Raw genomic sequence first — 21,790 nt, forward strand, 5'->3', positions numbered from 1 at the left:
TGTTATCATTGCCTCCCTTTCCTTGAAGTCCTCATCAAACAACGGGAGGAGCACTTCGTTATGAGGGTGTACACAAAACCCATGAACCTGGGTATGCACTTGAATGGAGAGAGTGAGTGCTCTATGAAATATAAGCAATCTGCCACCAGTGCCTTTGTCAGAAGAGCTCTCTCACACTGCTCTTCTTGGAAGGACACACATGCAGGGCTGGAGTGTGTTGCCCAGGTTCTCATTAATAACAGGCATACAAATCGTGACATGGACAGATGCATTGGAAGAATTATGGACAGCTGTACTATGAGGAACCACACCCTGCCATCCCTGATGAAATCATATTCTTTAATAAGGGCATATTTCACAATATTGAAGGGAACCTCAGCCCATCTTACCCAGAGGAAAAGATCAAGTTCAATAAATATTACAGGTACAGAAAGACTAGTGGTTTGATGATGGGGAACAACCCTGTCTCCTCTATGCAGGACACTGTGAAGAGAACCAGTGAGGTCTACTGATAAAAATGCCTCATCAGAGAGTGCCTCAGCACCTAAATTGGTATAACCACCATGTGTTTCTCCTAGAGAATCTCCTGCCATGCTCAGGAAGGTGCCATATACAATCATTTCCATAATTTTGGGATGAAAAGATATGATATCATGCCTAATATTGAAATCATTGATACTACAACCAACCATCACTGCTTACTCCTACGCATTGGGAGGGAGAAGCCCAGTCTAAAGACCTCATAAGAGAATCTCTTCCTCCCAGTGTTTGCTTGAAGGATGTTACTCACCAGCATCCCTGGTGAGTGAACCAATCAGGAGCTTCCATCCCCTGGCAGTGAATCTCTCAGTACCACCACCCGAACCTCCCCTTTCCCCATGGCCTGCACAGGAGAAAGGTTGCAACCATCAGTGTTTCGGAGAAGGCTCTGCTTGGGCACATTAATCCCCTAGTGACCAGTGGAACATCAGTGCTGCTTTTGTTGATAATGCTGGCCCCCTATATATACCACCACCCACATGCATTATTATTATTATTATTATTATTATTATTATTATTATTATTATTATTATTATTATTATTATTAGTGACGTAATGTATAAATGAACTGTGGGTCATGAGCTTAGAAGCTTCATCCCAGAAATCAATGATTAGGAACTAGCAACAACCACCAGAGTTTAGTATGAACAGTGATTGGTCACTGTTGGTCTTAAGAAACTTATAAAATGAGTGTTGACTAGGCATTCCCTTGTCAAGATAGAGATTTTTCCCCAACTCTAGTATTTTTTTCAAGCTTTATATTGTGAAGTAGCATTTACCTTTTAAAAGTAAAAGTAAACAAGATGCCTTTTTCCAGGCGCCTATGGATATCAGAGGAAAGAAGATGGCAGGAAGAGTTGTCATCCTTGGGTGACCTGTCAGACCAGTGGCATACTAGACAGATGGCTCTGCTCAACCAACATGTTACTCTAATTAATATTTATAGTATGGCTTTGGACACTTTAGATGTGGCAGCCCATTCAGGTATTGTACCTTATTTTATAAATTAATAAGTTAGGGGTTTTATTAACAAGCATAGTATTGTCATAAAATTTTATCAAATATTTCCAGTAACCCCTGATTCTTGAAAGCTTCTGAATTTTTACTGGTAATAATTTATATGACAGTTTATGGAAGCTAATTGTTCTTAGCAGTAGGGAAGGTTAAAGGACCTCTCTTTAGTGAAAAAGATATTAAGCCTTTTGATAGATATAGCATCTTAAAATTTTGATAACTGAATAAGTTTGAAATATAAAATACAAATTTTAATTCAAAGTACCATTGAAATGGGTGTTGATTTTCAAGTACACAAGCAGGACAGAGTAACAAGCATGAAATATTAGAAGAGAAGCCAACAAAGCTACAGTTGTGTAGGAAGTTAACAAGCCTTAATGACAGCTGGGTGACACACTAGTGAGGTTGTCACCTAGCTAAGACTGGAAGTCCAAAAGTTTCCATACACATTGTTGGAAACTAGCCAGAAGATGATTTTCTTTTAATGATTTTGAGGATATTGTTTGACAAACCCCAGCTCAGTATTGGGCAAATATATAAGTGATGCATTTGTCATGAAGCAACCATTGTACAGTACAGTACAGTACAGCATTAGGAATTTCAAATATACTGTAATAAGATATTGAGAGGAGTGTCTCAGTTTTACAGTGCTGTTGTGACTTATGGGCCCTTGAATACGTTATGATTATTGTAGTTTTCTTGAAGTTTTTTGGAAAGTTCAGTATCCACTCAGGGTTAATCATTCATATTTGTAAAGTTAACTTAAACTACCTAATAACAGTGTAACATAAATTGTGGAAAAAGTCAAACTTCTTATGTAAAGGTGTATAAGGTTATCCGATAAGCTTCTTGTATGTTAGAATATATTGGGAGCATTGTTAAAGGCTTTGTGGTATGCAGCCTGTATGTGTTTGTTAACCTGTAGCTAATGTTTATACTGAATCTAGCATCTGCTAATTGTAAGATTCAAAGCAACTCAATTTAATTGCTAGTGATAGTTTCAGTACCCACATACATTACTGTATATGTATAGCTGCATACTCATTTTAGTTATACCTTAATGTTACTTGCAGGTTCTAGTTTCAAAAAGAGTAGTAGTAAAAGTGAAATATCCCTTGAAATGGCACCAACAAACCTTCACCTACAGAGATTGTGGTCACAGAATGAGTCTTTAAGACGGTCAGGGTTCTATGACATCATTACTGTTGGTGTATTTAGTGCCTATCCCCATGGCTATAAAAATGGGGGACTAGTCAAGTAAGTGACACTTTTTAGTACATTCGTAGGTTTAATAATACTATAAAGTACACTTGATATATAATACTGACATAATTTTATATTATAAATGCTTTCTTGCCTTGGTTACAAATTGCACGACAAAATGGTGGTAAACTAAATTAGGTGTGCACATTTCAGTATGCTTCAAAAGGCAAAAAGTTCCCGTCGTACACCTGGAGGAGGTGATAAGGCTTGGGTGAGTTGGACTGCAGTAGAAGGTATAAAGAGATTGCGGCAAGAAGTAACAAGTTTATTACGATCAATGTTGTTATCCTTCCGCCAACAGGAAACAGTAGCTCTTAATAGTCTTCTTCCACAGTTACAAGAAAAAGTAAGTATCCAGTAAAAACTGATAAAGAAAGGAGTAAAATATTATCTCTATAAGAGCTCTGTTCTCGTCAATAGAATATAAGTCAGATAAACATGAACAGTAGCAAAATAAATAAAATTAAGGTAAATGTCATTTTAATACTAGAAATTGATATACTGTATTATGATGTATATTTTAAGTATGCTGTAAGATATATTTTCCATTTACAGACCCGAGCCTTACTTAACATTATCGAGCCCTCTCTAGTGGAGGAGGCGTTTGAGTTCCTTGATCAAATACGTGTGCCACAGAATCCTTCCAGAATCCTTACCCTTGCAACACGTTGTTACTCTACTTACAACATCGCAGGCTATTTGAGTCCAGAAACAGCCTTAGATATGGAGCTCATGACCCCGGAAATCCCCACTGTGCCATTAGGCAATAAGCCTTTGAGTGAACAACAAAGAGACGCAATAAGCAATGGTGCTATTATTGTTACAAAAGCCAAAGAAATTGATGTGATGGATGGACCAGAGAATAGTATATACAGGCCAACTGATGAACCTGAGCCTTGGGACTTGATACAGCTCAATGTTCAGGCCAGTGTTATGTGTCTTACTAGTAAAGTAAAAAGTTTTTGTAGTAGGCTAGGGAAGACAAACTCAAAAAGTGATGGGAACAAGGTTGTTGAAGATAAAAGTGAAACAGCTGATGATCACAGAACTACAAAGAGTGTGGCCAATGGGTTAAAACAAAAAGAAGGTGGTTGTGTACATCATGAGAATGAAAAGTCAAGTCCCATTAGAAAAATATCCATAAGTGAGGCTCAAAATATTAGTGTGGTTTCTCAGAATCAAACTTCCATTTCATCATCAGTTGGTTCAGACTCTAGTCATGTATCTGGTCGTTCTGCTTCCTCAGGCGTAGGAGTAGCAAGAACAAATGAGAGTCAGGTGTCTTCTTGTACGGCAACACCAGATGTATCTCCTTGTGAGGAAGATAGTGGCATTGGCTTGGAACGTGGTAACAATGAAGTTGAAAAAACAGACTGTTTAAGTGAAGGTGGTCTTTCTGTTGATGATGAAAAAAGAGAGGAACTTTTGCCTTTAGACAGAACAGATTTGAAGCAGAGAGATGAGGTCATTCAGAATGTTGATTCTCGTTTCAATTGTGATACGAGCATTGTGAAGTCAGGCAAATTGGAATCTATAATGGAGCAGAGTATAGAGGATTTGGGTAGTAATGGAGAGAGTGAAGTGAAATCTGATAAGAGTAATCTTGAAGTAATAGAGTCCCAAGGGGAAGTAAAGGAAGATTCTAATAAAAAGGAGCTACTCACTGAGGGAAATAACATAAAAAATGTGAGCAATGACATCTGTGAGAAAAATGAGAGAACAGAGAATGATTGTAAAGAAAAGAGTGATACTGAAACTGCTGAAAAAGATCTTGTAAAAAAGGCCAATGAAGTTGTTACTGAAGTAGTGATTAATGATAATGATCATGTTGACTGGGTAGGTGAAGTTCGGCCAAGCATGAAGAAACTACGACAAGCAATGGATGGCCTTATGCGCACTGCCAGGCTCGTTCACAGTGTGTTCCGATTACAGCAAACTCCAGAAGCAGCCCAGCAAGCTCATTTGATTAAATACAGAAGGGATGTTTGTTTCTCACAAGCGGTAAGTTTTTCTTTGTATGTTATGTAAATTCATGAATTAAGCATTATTGGAATAAGTGATTCTAGGCTTATGAACAGCTACTTGACTTTGCCTTTCTAGGTTTATGAACAGCTACTTGACCTTTCCTTACAAAGATCAGGTCTTGTGAAATTGAGTAGTTCATCATAAGTTTAAGATTACAGTAATACCCCAAATTCATGGACACGTGAACATTTGCGAATCTGAGAAACCTTGCAAAAGTGTTTGTTTAATTTTTTTATGTAATTTATAAGTTTTCAAGCTTTTATTATTTAAATAACGTTAAATAATAAAAGTGATAATTTCTCTCTCTCTCTCTCTCTCTCTCTCTCTCTCTCTCTCTCTCTCTCTCTCTCTTTACTGAGATGAGAGAATTTTTATGGTACATGTATATGTTTATTTGTTTTGTATGATAAATAAATTTTTTACCCAATAATAAATACTAATTTTCAAATATTAATAAGATTAATAATAATAATAATAATAATAATAATAATATAACTGTAACTACAAAATTCATATGTGATACGTATTTTAAACAAACAAATATTTTTCCCTCATCTTCTGTAAGAAGCTCAAAGGCAAAAGCTGTCGGACACTTTAACATGACAAGAAGGGGTAGTGTTGCTGATTAGTGGTCGAAGGTTTCTTGTAATTCTCTCTCTCTCTCTCTCTCTCTCTCTCTCTCTCTCTCTCTCTCTCTCTCTCTCTCTCTCTCTCTCGAAAATAGTGCAACCTATGTATTGCTGTTTCTCTGTATGTCTTTAACTGTACAATAGATAATTTGAAATTGATCTAAATTTACCTGTACCGTTTACAGACTGTAAATGTGCCGTTCTAAATCATAGAGGCATAGAGCATTTCAGAACAAAGAGAAAGAGACAGAACATAGAGCATTTCAGAACAAAGAGAAAGAGACAGAATAAAGTTTTTAAAAACGAGGTTGATAAGGCTTCTAAAAATAGATCGGTGGAATGGGGGAAGAGAGAAATAGTATATTAATCTCCATACCACATCTCATATATTCTTACGTTAACCATTCATTTCTTTTTTTAAGGGTAATGTATTAGGCTAACTTTTAAATGAAATTACAGTAACTTTAATTTCACTTAAAAATTAAATACTGAATTTCCATTTTTGATATCTAACATAAAAATAACTTCTCTCTCTCTCTCTCTCTCTCTCTCTCTCTCTCTCTCTCTCTCTCTCTCTCTCTCTCTCTCTCTCTCTCTCTCTCAGTTAGCATGTTTTTATTCTTATTTCTCTGCCTTTACCTGTACAGTATCTAATTCATAAATAATTCAACTTGATATTTCAAGCTAGTGTGGCAATATCTCTCTAAAACTCTCTCTCTCTCTCTCTCTCTCTCTCAAAATAACTCTCACTGTCTCATGGCAAAAGCATCTCTCAGTCTCAAAGAGAAAGAACTGATAAATAATTTACTTAAAAAGAGGTTGGACAACTTAAAATTAGATCTCTCTCTCTCTCTCTCTCTCTCTCTCTCTCTCTCTCTCTCTCTCTCTCTCTCTCTCTCTCTCTCTCTCTCACTCATATGTTATTCTCTTCTCTCTCTCTCTCTTTATCAACTCTCTCTTTATCTCTCTTTTCTAATCTCTTAAACTATCTTTTAAATGTTATTCTCTCTGCCTCTGTAATAATTCATAAATTAATTCAACTTGATATTTCAAGTCAGGACAATATCTTGTGTTTAAATTGTAGAAATGAGCATTTATTCTCATTTTTAGAGACCATTCTCTCAGTCTAAAATAATTGATAACCTTTCCTCTTAAGTAAGGGTTGTGGACCTCTAACTCTCTCTAAGTGTCTCTCTCTCTATGACTCTCTCAGCATTTCTCTCTTTAATATTGTTACAAAAACTGGGCCAGACAGCACTCACATTTTTAAACTATTATTTCTCTGTAAAAAGATACTTTACCTGTACAGTATCTATTTTACCAGACTGTCTCTGAAATTTAAAATGCAGTGTGGCAAATAAGTTCTAAAAAATGCATAGAATAATGACTAATAGTTGTTTTAGTCAAAATAAAAAACTGTTTGTTCATGAAAAAGCATTTCAGAACAAAGAGAAAGAAATTGAATAAAGAAGTTATTAAAAAGAGGTTGAGAAGACTTCTAAAATTAGATCAGTCAGAAGGGTTCAGACAGAAATTCTCTTCCAACTCTCTTTTTTATGTCAACCATTTATTTCTTTTTTTATGGGTAATGTAAAAACTATCTTTTAAATGAAATTACAGTAATTTAATTTCATTAAAAGATAACATAAGAATTTGGGAGCATGATCAGGGTCATATTTAGTGTTTAAATTTTTAGAAATGAGCATTTGTTAGCACTTTAGAGACCATTGAAACTTTTAAAATATACCTATATGAATGGGGTCAAACCCTAACCTCGCGTAAGTTTGGGGTATGACTGTACAGCATTTTAAATTTAATATGGGATACAAAACTGGGCCAGACAGCAAAGATTCATTAAATATTATTATTTAAAAAGATACGGAGACTCTTCTACATACCAGAGGCAAAATTTGTAAATTCAGTGATCCATAAGGCTTAAGAAAATGCATACAAAATGTAAAGCTCTTCCAAACTTTGGAAAAATTGCAAATTGATACAAACTGTACGAAGGCAAGGCAGCCAACAACTCTAGCTTATCACCAGTGTTCAAAGCAAAGCGCTTACTTGTTTCTTCAAATTGAGTTGATGATGGTTGAAACAACTAAAAGAAATGAACAATAATTTACGGTGAGTGGAAGATATACATGGAGAAATTGGCATTGTCCATGGCTGTGTATTGTTTATCATTACAGCCCCTTATTTCTTTTTAGTCATTGATTTTAAAATACATATATGATATGTCAAACCCTATCAAACTATCTTATATGTTGAAACATATATTAATCATCCAAATTGTTATGTTCATGAGTCAGCCCATTTTTTGAGAGGGGGTTTCATGCTTTGGTGATAAAATATTCTATTTCTTACATGTTACTTGCTCATAATTACAGAATGTTTTTGTTTTGCAAGTGCTGATCATTTAAATGTACTATACATATTTATTATGTCATACACTATGTCAATAATTATGTTACACTAAAACTTTTATTATACTGTACAGTATTATGTTACGCTAAAACTTTTATTATATTAAATATCACACTGATGACTGTGGAAATCACAGACCAATGGTTGATGCTCAGATGTCAATAATAAAATTTGTGTTTCTTCCATATTTATTGTCCATCATTATACAGTAATATATTTTTATTTTATGTGTTGATCATATTGCTGTGTGTAATACTCTTTCATAGTATTTTTTGTTACAGTAAATATGTTTTTAATGTTAACTATCAGTTTGATGACTGGTAAATCCTAGGCCAGTGTTTGACATTCATTCATCAGTAATAAAATGAGTATTTCATCCATGTATTGTTCATCATTGCAGTAAATTTTTCCATTTCTATTTTGGCTTTAATTTTTGAGTGCTTACAGTATATACAGTATCCCATGTTTTGGCCTAATATGGTATTTTATATGTTAAAATTTATACATGTGTTAACAAACTTTGATGTGCAAAGTGTAGCTAAATGTTCTGATGTGTAGTATATCTTAGCCTAACTTTGGATTGTTTAGAAAATCTGGCCTCATACTTCAAGGGCAGTAATTGACAAACTTAATTTTTTTTTTTAAAAAGGGCAGTAGAATATTAAATTACACAATTCTATACATTAATTTATGATGAGAAAGTGATAAGTGTTACTTGACCAACCCTCAGTTCATTTTTTAAACACAGACCTAAGAAATCCTCCTCTGCTTCACCCTTTACAGTGTCAGTTGGAAACTGCAGTGTAAGCTTGACACTAGCTATGCCTGTTTGTCTGTCCATGTGTGCATATATCCATCAGTATATATTTTTTATTTATAAAAATGCATTACATGTTTATTTGTATTCTTTGATTACCTTGGGTTTTTAAATTAATAGTAAGGTAATTTTAGATAAATACTTTGGCTTAGGAAAGGTTGTTTTGTATTGTTGGTATATTTACCAGCATCAGAAATGTATCAATATTATGTAATTAGATAACATATTTGATTCAGCTGTAATATTATTTTACTTTGTATGCATATTTTGACATTCATGTAAACTGCAAAAAAATTTTATTATAAATTAGTAAACACATTGTAATTCTACAGTTTAAAATATGGGTAGCTTACATTTTTAAAGGTTCAGACAACTTCACTTAGTTGTATACAGTATAGTCACTACCATGATAAATATATAGGTAAGAGATATACAGCACATAGCACCATCAGGCAACAAGTACACATTTATCTTGATAATAATTATATTGTTACATGAATGTTAGGAGGCACATTGAAGAACCTAGTGTTGCACTATAAGATTTGGTGGTGCATTTGTTAGGTTAAGCTAATTTTTACAAGTCTGCTGTGCAGAATTGTGAAAGCTTAGCAGAGTTATGATTGGTGAAAATTATTAACCTTTTATTTACACACTGTGCTTGCATAAATCACTGTGAAAGTTACACAGATCATCTGCTGCTGTGTTTGCCCTTTTACGTGTTTTTATTACAATGTGAATTGGGTTTAAGAGCCTAAGGGGCTCAGGATGCTTTTATTGACAAGTGTAAATTTTCAGCATCATAAGGGGTTCAGAAACATAACCATTGCATATGTAGAGGAGTCTTTGTATTTAAACATTCAGTATATAAGATATTTTGTAATACAGTAGTTGTTATTTTTATTAATTGTTGATTGGGGCTTTTGATAAATGCTGAGCTTTTATTTTTTTTAACTGACGGATTTACAGTAGTCTGGGATTACAAATGTTGGGATAGTTGTGAAAGGAAGACAGTTGAACTACAAGTGTTATATACAGTATTATTTATTTCATATCCTGTTAGTGTAAACCTATATGTACTTAATGTATTTGTCATGTAATACATTTAGTGGATCATTTGTACTCCCAGAATAATCCTTTACCCAGATTGGTAATTTCTAAACTTCTCAACTAACAAAAGTTACACAATTTTGTTCTTGCATGCTGTTATTTCTCTTGCAAGTAAATGTGTAGTGTTTGAGTACACTTTCACAGCTTTTTTAATGGACATCAAAGAAAAGATTTCAACATAGGAAGTAATTGTGCAAAATTTAATACAGTACAGGGATAAAGGGCCAATACAGTAATACCTTGAACTTATGCGAGGTTGGGTTCCATAACCCCTCGGGTAAGGTGAGGATTTGCGTAATTTTGGTATGGTCACTAAAAATGCTATTACATACAATATATGCTTATTTCTAGAGTTTAAACCCTAAATATAACATGATTTCATTTAAAAGTTAGCTTAATGCACTACTGTACTGTAATTCAAATTTCATTACAGTACAGTAAACCCCCTTGTATTCACGGGGGATGCATCACACCCCACTGTGAATAGCTTAAATCCGCAAATACTTAAAACCCTTCTAAAAACACTTAGAACTGCGTATTTTGATAGTTCAAACACAAAAAAAAAACCTTCTATAAATGCTTATACCCGAGTATTTTAATAGTTTTATCACAAAAAGTACATTTAGTCATGAAAATACAGTAATTATTAGTGAATATTTCTTGGTGTAAAATACCGCGAATAGGCAAATTTTCCATGAATAATGTGTATATATGTTCAACAGAGAAATTCACGAACCGGTGAGTCCGTGAATCTTGAGAACACGAATATGGGGGTTTACTCCCGAGAGAGAGAGAGGTTGTCCTTATGTTAAACATTAAGAGAGTGAAATTATTCATGAATTATTACGGAGACATCAAGAGAGAAATTATTCATGATTTATGACAGAGAGAGAGAGAGAGAATAACTTTGGAAAGAAAGAGAGAAGTTATTCATATGTTAGATATCAAAAGCTGGAAATTCATAATTTATGAAGGAAAAGGAGAGAGAGAGAGAGAGAGAGAGAGAGAGGCAACATTTTCTACCCTTTGTGGTCAACATGTCAAGATAATTGACAGTTAGGTCACATCCCCCTTGCTCTGAATGATTGGAGAAAAGACTAAGGAATTTATTTTATTCTTTTAAAATTTACCATAAAAATGCAAGAAGTTTTAATTATAGCATGGGAAATATGCATGGCAAAACGAAATAAAAAGTAAAATGGAGTAACCAAAAGGAATTAAAAATCACATTTATCTATAAAACTAGTGTATACTCCAAAAAAATACGAGACAAACAGCCAAAAACAGATAAAACCCCACAAGAAGATGGTACTTAACTTAGAGATGGAAAAGGTGCTCGATGCCATATGAAAAAACAATCTCACAAAAGAAGCGAACGGATCACGTGCTAGAAAATGGAATGAAGTAGGTGGCTGGTGTCGCCGTCTTGTTGATCTCAGTTTTACGAGAGAGATCTTTCGTATATTTCCGTGGTAGAAAAATACCGACGTCTTCTAAAAGACGATCGACTGTAACACTAGCATTGTCCTAAAATTCGCAAAATATTAAAGGGACTGGACTCAGAAATGAAGAATTAGTAAAAATTAAGTCACATTTATCTATAAAACTAGTGTATACAAAACAAATAAACGAGACGTTGACGTTACAGAAATAAAAAATCTCTCTTATCAAGAGAGAAAGAAAAAATGTAACACATGTCAGCTGTTTTGTGATTTTGATTGATTTTACTGTATTTTAATGTAAAGTATGCTAGTATTATACAGTATTTATGTACAAAAATAAAAATAATACAAATTTTTCATACCAGTTTTAGACATAAAAGCATAAAAACTTATAAATTATTTCAAAAATTAAACATAACCACTTCTGCAGGATTTCTCGAGAAGTTTGCAAATGTAGCGGGACTGTGAAAAATTTGCGTATGCCAGTTAGTTAGGTTCCAGTAAAAAGTTTGTGTGTCTGTGAATTTGTGCAACTCGAAGCACATAAGATCGAGGTATATCTGTACTGCAGTACGTAAAATGAAGGAAACTCGTTAATGCTGTTTATTCTCTTTTGAATACAATCAGTTCAAATTAAAACTTAGAGCATAATGCGCCAAGAATACATTACACTTTTATGATTTTTGTACCTTAAAAAATAGATATCCATCATCTGAAAATATTTTTGTAAATGCTTTAGTCCCTGACAGAAATTTCTGGAGAAAAAAAAAAAGACTGTAAGCTTTAGAGTCAGAAAATCGTAGAATATGTGAAAGAAAATAAAAGTATGCATAAAACCCATGCACAGGTATTCCAGAAACTGACAGAATATCTACTAAAGTAATATTTTAGTTATTACAGTATATACAGATCATGTTTACAAGTGAACATGCAGGATTGTACATGTTGATGGAAAAAATAATTTTGTAGAGTACATTGTTTGTGAAACCATAAGAGTTGTGACCTGTAGCACCTTGGAAGCATAACCCTAATGGTTTGTTGACTAATTGTATTCCTTTTATTATTTTAAAAATCAATTTTAAACATTGTCATTGAAATGTATATATAGCTGGGTGCTTAATAGATTTATTTTTATCTCTGCAAAATGCAGTATATACTGTATCATCATAACCTTACTGTTTTTCTTACAATTTTCAGCTGACATCCCTGGTAACCAGCCTGATGACACGACTTTGGTGCAGGAAAGCTGACCCATTGTTTTTGACAGTTTTGGCTCATTTAGGACCTCTGGCTGAATTTGAGTGCCTTGTTTCATGTCATGGGTAAGAATAACTATTCATGACATTGGTTTGTTATGAATGCAGTATGTCATTTTGCTTTTGCTCATTGATAGGCAAGTTTCTTATCACAAACCCATTAATCTTCAGAAGAGCTTTAACCTGTATGGAACATAATCAGATTTAGAAAGCAGTGTTTCAAAGAAAAAATCCCAGCGGACATGCCAACCAACACAAAATTATTTTAGTATATTTCGTAGTATGACCAATATCATTAATTAAATATGCATTTGACCATGTTTTCTTAGAAATTTGGTATTACCAGTAGGTTACTATAAGGATTTAACCATAGATGGTAGGGACCAGTATCCTCATAGGTCAAATGGCATCACATCTGCTGGATGAGGAACTGATGACAGAGGGATTCATTGCGTGTTCCTTCCCAAGAACACAGTCTCTCTAAGATATGCCAAAGAAAATAGTGTTATTTATACAGCAAAATGACTGTACCTGAATGTGCTCTTCATTGACTGTTGATGGTCTGGAAGAAGAAACATGTTCTGAATAAATTACCAGAAAAAAAGAGAACCAAATAGCCTGTGTTTGTTTTGGAAAGCTATTTTGAATAGAGATAATTAGGTTGCCATTGTTTATCTTTGCAAGGTAAAATTGAGTACATACATCCAAACAGTATTTCTTCTTTACTGTTATTTCTTTTTCTTTAACTAATAGGGGTGAGTGATTGCTCCTCCAGAAAGTAGTGATTTTAGTATGATTATTTTCTACCAAAGTGAAAGCTAGTTGAAGAGTGCTTGTTTCTTATGAGTTGGTATGATTTTTTATGAATTTTTAGTCAACCCTAAATGTTAAAGAAATAGAGATCTAAAATTAAATACCGCTTTCTTCAAGAAGATTAAATGGATTTTACTGTATACAGTTTGTTGTAGAATTTTTTAAACAGTATAGATAAAAAAAATATTCCTTATTTCAGTAATGATGCTGGTATGCTCAGTGATATGGTTGTAGCAGTTGAAGATCTTGGTGCTGTTGAATTTGTTATGGTATCTTCAAGTGGACCTCAGGTTGGAGGTCGTACTCGAAGCGATGGAGCAGCCCCCCCACCAACCACTTATGAATTACCTACTCCTTGTGTCTCTGGAAACAGGTAATATTGGAATTTTTATTGATAATTGTCATGTTAATGCTCAGATAGAATGCAGTCATGGCTCATGGCATATTTTCATGTTGGTTATATTGGGGAATTGTAACATTGTTCATGTTTTTTATTTCTGTTAGGCATACCAAGGTAACATTGTCATAAATTTATATACTTTTTATTATGCTTTTGATTTGAAGATTTTACTTTTTGGGATGTAGATGTTTCAAAATATATGTGTTGTCCTATATATGAGCCCATTGTTAATATGTCCTTGTGATTTTTATTTTAATTTTCAGATCTGGGCTGCGAGTTGTATTACCTGTACCTGAACATTTGTTAAGTTTGTTGCCAACTCAAAATTCACAGCAGCCAAGTGACCCACCCAGCTTTTGTGTGACACCTGTTCTCTTTAATATTGGGATAAATGAAGAGGTATAAGTATTTTCTGTATCAACAGATATACAGTAAATATTCCATTTCCTATCTTTTTTCATCCCTTGTTGAAAAGTCTTTATGCTAAGGTGATTTTATTTAGTTTTGGAGAAAATACCAGATCATCCCATTTTTCTGTGTATACAGCAGGCAAAATAACAAGGCTGAAGAGAAATAATAGTGAACATATTGTAGATTCATACAGGCAGTCCCTGGTTAACGGAGGGGTTTCCGTTCCCGGCTGAGCGCCGCTAACCAAAATTTGGCAATAATAGCACTAATAACCTGCTGAACAGCGCCGTTAACTCGATATCAGCACTGCTAACGAGAGATCAGTGCAGTTAACCCCTTCGCCACCGGCCTGTTGCATTGCGCTAACGCTTTCATACCGCATGAGGACCCCCTGTCGACCACGAGTATATTAATCATCACTTGCTCCCACTAAATTTTATGTTATTCATATTTTTCCTTTATATTCTTATGTGAAAATATTTACAAAAAATCCTTGGATCCCCTACTATGACATCTCGTGACCAATACATATACCTACGAGGCATTTTATTCACCCCCATTATCATCAGCAAGCTACAAAAACATACATCTCATCATGAGTAACAGGCCTCCATAGAAGTCCATTCACCTTACGCTTCCCTGTTGAGCAAAAATACTCTCCTGCCCGAGCATTCATCCATTCACACAATCTGTCAATTACATCACCACAAAATGCATCACGTGGGCAGGTGAAATCTGGTGTGTAAGCAGAGATCCCATTGTCACCTTCCATGAAATCAGGGGGTGGGTGTGGGCGCACGTCACAAAATGTATTACTTATGAACCGCCAACCTTCATCGACAATAAGTTCAGTGTTATCCAAAGACTCACTGTCACTATCATCCTCTAAGAAACATTCACCACTATCATTATAATCATCATCTGATAGATCTGGCAGGTACTCAGACCCTGACTCTGAAATACTATCATCCGACATGACACTGAAAAACAAAACAAAAAAAATATTTAAAACTGCAGTCAAAAGAAAAAAAACATTTAGAATTCAAATCCATATGGTTTACACACAAACTCGTGGTAATCCTTCTCAGATAATAGCCTGAGGCTCACTGGCACCTTTTGGACAATACCCCTCCTAATATCCCCATGTGAAAACGACGTCACGACATCCATCGGACACTCATTGGGTAGAATGAATAGTGGGTGGAGCTTCAGCACCTCTCTCATACACAATACTATGTCTGAAACCTGTCCAAATTTGAGAAAACCGCTTTGCTTTTTGAGGAGGGATGAAAGACATATAAGCGTACGTCGCGGTCTTTTATTACTGGACCATAAAAGACGTACATGTATGCGTCCCAGTGGTGAAGGGGTTAAGCAGAGATCAACTCCACTAACTGGAGATCTGCGCCGAAAATCCAGTTAACGGCGTTGCTAGACAAGCGCCGTTAACTGATGCCGCTGGTAAGTGGGGACTGCCTGTAATGGGTGCCTGTCATTATTTTAGTATATTTAACTAAATTACTTTGCGGTTGTGCATGCAGATATCACTGATATGGAAAAGTGCTTTATATCTTTATAAAACAGTATTAGGGAGCATATGTAGATTGCAGTCATCTCCATTTTTGGAAACTAGAGAAGAGAAAAATGGGAAATATGGATGTACAATTAGCTCCTTGAAAATTGCAGAGTTATTTTTTTTTATAGCTTGAGCTTTTGTAGGAGAACTTTATAGAAGTTTTCTGTCCTTTTCTCAAGGGCCTCAGTTTTATCTTGAAATTTTAGTACAGTAACAAGAGTACCATTCAATATCATTAATTTATAATTAATTATTTCTGCTTTTAGGCTAGTTTAGCTGAAAAATTGGGAACTGATGGCCCACAAACTCGTAATAACTTGGACAGCTTTGATAGGCTGTCTCAGTATTATCACCGATTCAAGAAATTACCATTGCCTCAGGAAAATACAAGAAGTAAGTGAATTTTTTTAGTTGTGCCCAAAAGTGGATTTGTTAATTCTTGTGCAGTCAGAATATTATTATCAGTTTTTCATCAGATGCAGATATCACTGCCACAGCATCAAGTAATGTACAAAAGGATAAAAGTGTATTGAAAAGTGATTTTGAAAATATAGATAGGCAAGAACTTCTAAACACCTGCTGGTAGCATATTTTTACATTTTTATTTATTTAATTTTCGTTGAGGCTAACTGAATGATAACCCACCACCCCTGCTAAATGATGACTGATAGTGGAAAAGTCAAGGGAGAAGATTCAGAAGACAATGGTTTGACTGGCCCTCAGAGGAGAAAAATTTCTCTTAGTTTGTAAGCACAAAAGTGAGAAGAAAATATCAGAACTTGGCTCCAGAAGCAATAATAAAGTCCAAGTTTCCAACCCAGTAATTGCTTAGTTTAAGTTGGTGGACATATTACAAAGGATGCTTAGGCTCATAGAAGTAGCTGCAAAGTTGGTACCTTTATACAAGATGGAAAGACCATTGCAAGGTGGAAAGAATTAAAATTTTTATGATGAAATTAATTACTGTATTTGGATTCTTACCTACTGCTAAAGTTAGCTTATATCTTTGCGCTGTTAGGTGCGATTGGCATTCAAAATAAACAAAAGAATAATGCTTGACTGACCAGCAAGGACTGTTGCTGTAATCACGTTTCCTACCAAGTGGCGTTGGAATGTTTATGTTCTTTTCAGAATTCTTCATAACCGCCCACTGAGATGAGGGGAGGCTGGGTGGGTTTCCACTTTAACAGTAGGTCAGTAGTCAAACAACATGTTTTGAAATAGAAAAACATATTTTTGGTAGCCAGTGTTCATCCGCAAAGGAGTTACACTCTCATGGTTCCCCTAGGGCTCCAGAATACAGACCAACCAATCTCAAAAAATTCTCTTATAGTTGGTCTCAACCAGAATAGTAATTGTTAGCACACTGATAGAATATAAAGGAATCAGGACAAGAGGGCTCTATCTCCATCCACACAACTGCCTCAGTTTTCCCTTCATCGTACTCGCACAGATGTGACAACAGTGTGTATGTTGGCTATTTTTCTCATGACACATCAGGTCTGTGTAAGATAAATGTTCACCTAGGTCCCAAACCTTTTCATCAGGGAAAATGGCTGGGTTTGAGGACTCACAGCAGCTACCAAAAATTGGTTTTCCCTACCTAAAAACCTGTTTTTTTAAAGTAACCGCTGTTCTTCCTCAAAGGAACTTAAAAAATAAATTGGCAGTTAACAAGTGTTTAGCTCCAAATAAATAAATCTATAGTCTCAGGTTATCAACCATTTCATTTTTTCCAGATACCCATTGGGGTTTGACAATAAAGAACTGGAAACAACACAAACCCATATATGTATTATCCTTTGTGGTTCTAAGGGGACTTAACTAATTATGTCAGGTCTGGCTGTGGGATTATTATACCTTCCCCAAGCAATATCTCAGTATGACCACCACTCTCATGACAATAGTGTTACAGGAATTTTTTTATCCAAGGTAAATTCACAGGTTATCAACTATTTACTTTAATCTGGATACCCATTAGGGTTGGCAATAAAGAACTGGAAACAACACTTGAACCTATACATGTTTTATCCCTTGCGGTTCTAAGGTGACTGGCTGTGGGATTACTGAGCCTTCCCCGGTTCGGGAATACTGCTTCTAACCAGTGAAATGGAACATTTTGCAACACATTGTAATATGCATCACAAAGGTATAATATGATACATGACACATTGAGCAGTTACCAAAAACTTCTAAAAATGATAGCTTGATGAAATTCAAAATTTAACTTATGGCAAAATACATTCCAATCCTCTAAAGGCTTTTTAAGTAAGGGAAGATTATAGATCTCGAGATTAGTGAGGAATCTTTTAAAGGTTGAGATTTGCAACTATGATCTAATTACTACTTGATGGAAACCATACATTAATAATTATGTTGCTGAAGGAATAGTTCTGAGCTTAGTGATTAGCTTCCAAGAGAAATTTATTTAGTAATATATAGAGAAAAGAAATGGAAAGAGACATTTGGTCAGCTAGCAGCTTTACAGTACTTCATTATATTAAAAAAGTCTTTCTACATTTTTATTACCTGTATCCACAGGGCCTCCTGCTATGAGTAGTGATGTCCCTCTCATGGACCTTATAGATAAACTTGGGCAAGAAATTCAGTCACAAAGAAGCAAGAATCCAAATGTATTGCATCTTGCATCTCAGTGTTGTCGGGCTATGGCAGGTAAGAGATTAAAATAATCCTATAAGATGTAGTAATAAGCAAATAGAAATCTTACTTGTTTATCGATTCCAAACTTGGAATTTGTCTTGGTGTACTTGGAGAACGAGTGACCACATGAATCATTAATATTGGAGAGCATCTCCCTTAAATATAGTATCAGCTTAGGTAGAAATAAATTTCAAATTGCTTTCAGACATATTTCTTTTATGAATCATCGTCAGTAATATACTGTTTGCATGAAACTTGTTGGTTTTCATGAAAATGCAATGTGAAATAGAATTAATACAGTAATCAGTGACATTTGTATTCTTTATGGCAGTAGTTATCTATACCTGAATACCAGTAATACTGAATACTTACTGTTCTTATTTCTTTTTTGAGGTGTATCACTTATACATTATTTTATAGCTTTGTTAATAAGTATTTTGACATACACCTTGATTTTCAGGGTTACGCTTTATTTCTTGTAAAAGTGGTAAGGATCGTACTGGCATGAGCGCTACTTTGGAGCAAGCAAGAATATTGGCAGCTGAATATGATCTGTCAGAAACAGAGTTCCAGCGAGCTCTAAACTGTATGAGAAGGTAGGAGTTTTTGGCACACAGTACTCAGCTTCCAGCTGTTTTTTAAAAGTGTTTGTTTAAATGGTACAGTAATGGACTTTTTGTGTAATAAGGATTTTTTCAGTATGGTTTTGTTTTTGTCCATAGTATGCTATAAGTGACAGTAATAAATTTTTAAAAATGCATTACTGTAATGGGAATTTTATATCCATGTGAGTGTCAGTTCCATGAAACCTCCAGGGCATATAGAATTTGTAACTACATCAGAAGATAATTCTTATATTGTGGTGCCGTTTATTTTTGTTTTGAGTCGGGATAGATTTTTTCTTTCACTTCCATACTATTTAAAAATACAATTTCTCTCTTTACAGTGAAGGAACCAGATTAGAAAATTGTTATAAGAATATTGGCATTCGAAAGTTTGCCTTCTCAGCTTTGCAACTCAAGATGTTTCCTAAACAGTATCGCCCACCCTCTGGTACATATGGAACTGCACAAAGCTAAGGTAATCTTTTTGTAACTGTTGTAAGCAGTTTTGGTGCTGAAAATGGGGTTGTAGTATGTGCAACAACTTTGGAGACCATTGAAACTCTTATAATATTGTATTCACATACATTTGACACTGATCCATAGATGATTAGGCAATGTGCTCAGGAAATGTTGTAGTAGTTATGAACATGTCTTATGATTTTGGACTTGGATAGTTGTTTGGTGCAGTTATCATTTGACACAGGAGGACAGTTGAAAGATAAATTTTCGTGCTTTGTATTATGTATACTGTAATTAGCTCTTGATATTCAAAATTTGTTATAAGAAGAGATATCTGATGTAACCACAATTAGGTTCAATTCATGTTTTTACATTCCTTAAACTAATTTACTTTAGCATATTTCTTCTGGCTTAAACATTTTCTATGCATACTGAAGTCTACTGCTGCAGTACCTGCACATCTGTAGAAAGATAGCTTCAAGTGAAACTGGCAGTTGTGTTGCCACATAGCCATTGTGCAGGTCTTATTTGTAAACTTTGTAATTGCAGGTGTATTGGTCTAGATTTGCTCATAATTTTTGGAGAGATGCATGTAATGCATGAGGTGATACTGTAAAATAAAAAAAAAAACTTTAGTTTTTGTTATGTATGTTTATAATATACATTACTGTATATTGATTTTGGTAGTTTATTGAATCTGTTAGCAATTAGTTAGGGGTATTCTAATTCCTGATATTGTTATTGTGTAAAATGAAAATGTTTGGAATTAGTTTTACGTTATTTTAAACGTCTCTGGAATGTAGATATGCAATTTTGAGATTGATTACTGTAAAATAACTTATGAATAGAGTAGGTTTTCATAAAACTTAAATAATTGATATTATTCTCTTATGGAATGACATGTTTCATATTTCTTTATTGCATAGGAAAAACTTAACTTGTTGAGTTTAGGCTTCACATGATGAGTTATTTCCACAAGTTCTGTGAGACATGACATCAAAATATATTATAGAAACAATGGTACAGTACTTAGCTAAACATCTAGTGTTCTGGTTGATGGGATATTTTGACAGACCCATTTTTTAATGCCCATAAATTAAACTAAAATACATGTTCAGGCATTTTTAGCTGATATGTGGTTAAGTTTACTTCCAGGTTAGTTTTTTCTTTTTGTTAACACCAATTTAGTATTTTGCAATGACATGAAATTGTATTCATAAAGTAATTCATATAACATTACAAGAGTATAAAGAAGTGTTCTTCAGAAGGTACAGCACTGATTCATCAGTGACACTGCAGATCACATGAACTCTGTGGATTGTCATGACCAAGCTCGCTCTCTCTCTCTCTCTCTCTCTCTCTCTCTCTCTCTCTCTCTCTCTCTCTCTCTCTCTCTCTCTCTCTCTCTCTCTCTCTCCATTGTATATTGGTAGTCATGTGTGAATAAAGGGTTTTATCTCTGCTTCCTCAGGGCATTTGATCATTGTTCCTTACTCATTTTATGTAGATACTGTATGTATCTTTTGTAGACTATTATAGGGATACCAAAGTGAAGAGAATGTCAAGGGATTATAGTGAAGTTTATACAGAAGAGTAATTTAGTCTTTACATTTAACATTTCAGTTAGTGAAGAGTGAAATCATTTTAATTTTCATAGTACTTTCAAATAGTTTGTGCCATTATGAATATATCAATACAGTGTTTTCAGTAGTAATTTCTTAGCAACTAGCAAGGTATTTGGTTAAGCTGTACTGTATCTACATCATCCTGTGTACTTAGTTTCTGTGAATTATGCAACCATTTTATAAATTTTCTAGAATTAAAAAGGTTTTTGGATACTAGAATAAATATGTTGAGATGCTTTGAGTACTTTTTGATAACATTTACTTGAAAATGGTGTAATTCAATTTTGCAGAGAGTAAACTTGACAAACAGAACAGAATTTGATAAAAAAATAATAGAATGGCATTTGTATCTAAAAAAATACATGATAGGTGATGAACTTAATCTGAAACTGGAGTGTATGATAATGAAAAGAAATAAAATGTAAAATATATTAAGCAAAATTGGTGTTCAAGCTAGACGTAGAGTCAGTAAGTATGGATTAATATTGTTATAACTTCATTGTATCTGTAGACGTACCAGCCTTATTGTATTTATGTTATATAGTCCAGTACAGTACATATAAATGCATCACCACTTAGCAACCACAGGCTTAGTTGTGATTATTTCATTTTTGTATATTTATTTCCTCACTTCCAGATGAAACAAGTGTATTGGTTTTGTATTTATTATGTCAGGAAGAACACTTGCATTTCGGAAAACTTAAATGCTATACAAGCTAA

The 21,790-nt window shown here is 34.4% G+C and overlaps 1 protein-coding gene across 10 annotated transcripts in view; it reads left to right on the forward strand.

Annotated features, from left to right (window-relative positions):
- The window catches only part of LOC136850146 (inositol polyphosphate-4-phosphatase type I A), a 324,020-nt gene extending 302,530 nt beyond the window's left edge, over nt 1–21,490 (forward strand). For all 10 annotated transcript variants that reach the window (XM_067123739.1, XM_067123742.1, XM_067123744.1 and 7 more), the window contains 11 exons: nt 1,358–1,524; nt 2,628–2,811; nt 2,971–3,163; nt 3,373–4,818; nt 12,462–12,586; nt 13,533–13,706; nt 13,997–14,132; nt 15,987–16,113; nt 18,262–18,393; nt 18,842–18,977; nt 19,328–21,490. In XM_067123739.1, the coding sequence (XP_066979840.1) occupies nt 1,358–1,524; nt 2,628–2,811; nt 2,971–3,163; nt 3,373–4,818; nt 12,462–12,586; nt 13,533–13,706; nt 13,997–14,132; nt 15,987–16,113; nt 18,262–18,393; nt 18,842–18,977; nt 19,328–19,460 (2,953 nt within the window). In that variant the 3' untranslated portion in view covers nt 19,461–21,490. The remainder of the gene's footprint in view (nt 1–1,357; nt 1,525–2,627; nt 2,812–2,970; nt 3,164–3,372; nt 4,819–12,461; nt 12,587–13,532; nt 13,707–13,996; nt 14,133–15,986; nt 16,114–18,261; nt 18,394–18,841; nt 18,978–19,327) is intronic.
- The last annotated feature ends 300 nt before the right edge of the window (nt 21,491–21,790 follow it).

The sequence above is a fragment of the Macrobrachium rosenbergii genome, chromosome 21, assembly GCF_040412425.1.
Source record: "Macrobrachium rosenbergii isolate ZJJX-2024 chromosome 21, ASM4041242v1, whole genome shotgun sequence".
Classification (NCBI taxonomy): Eukaryota; Metazoa; Arthropoda; class Malacostraca; order Decapoda; family Palaemonidae; genus Macrobrachium; species Macrobrachium rosenbergii.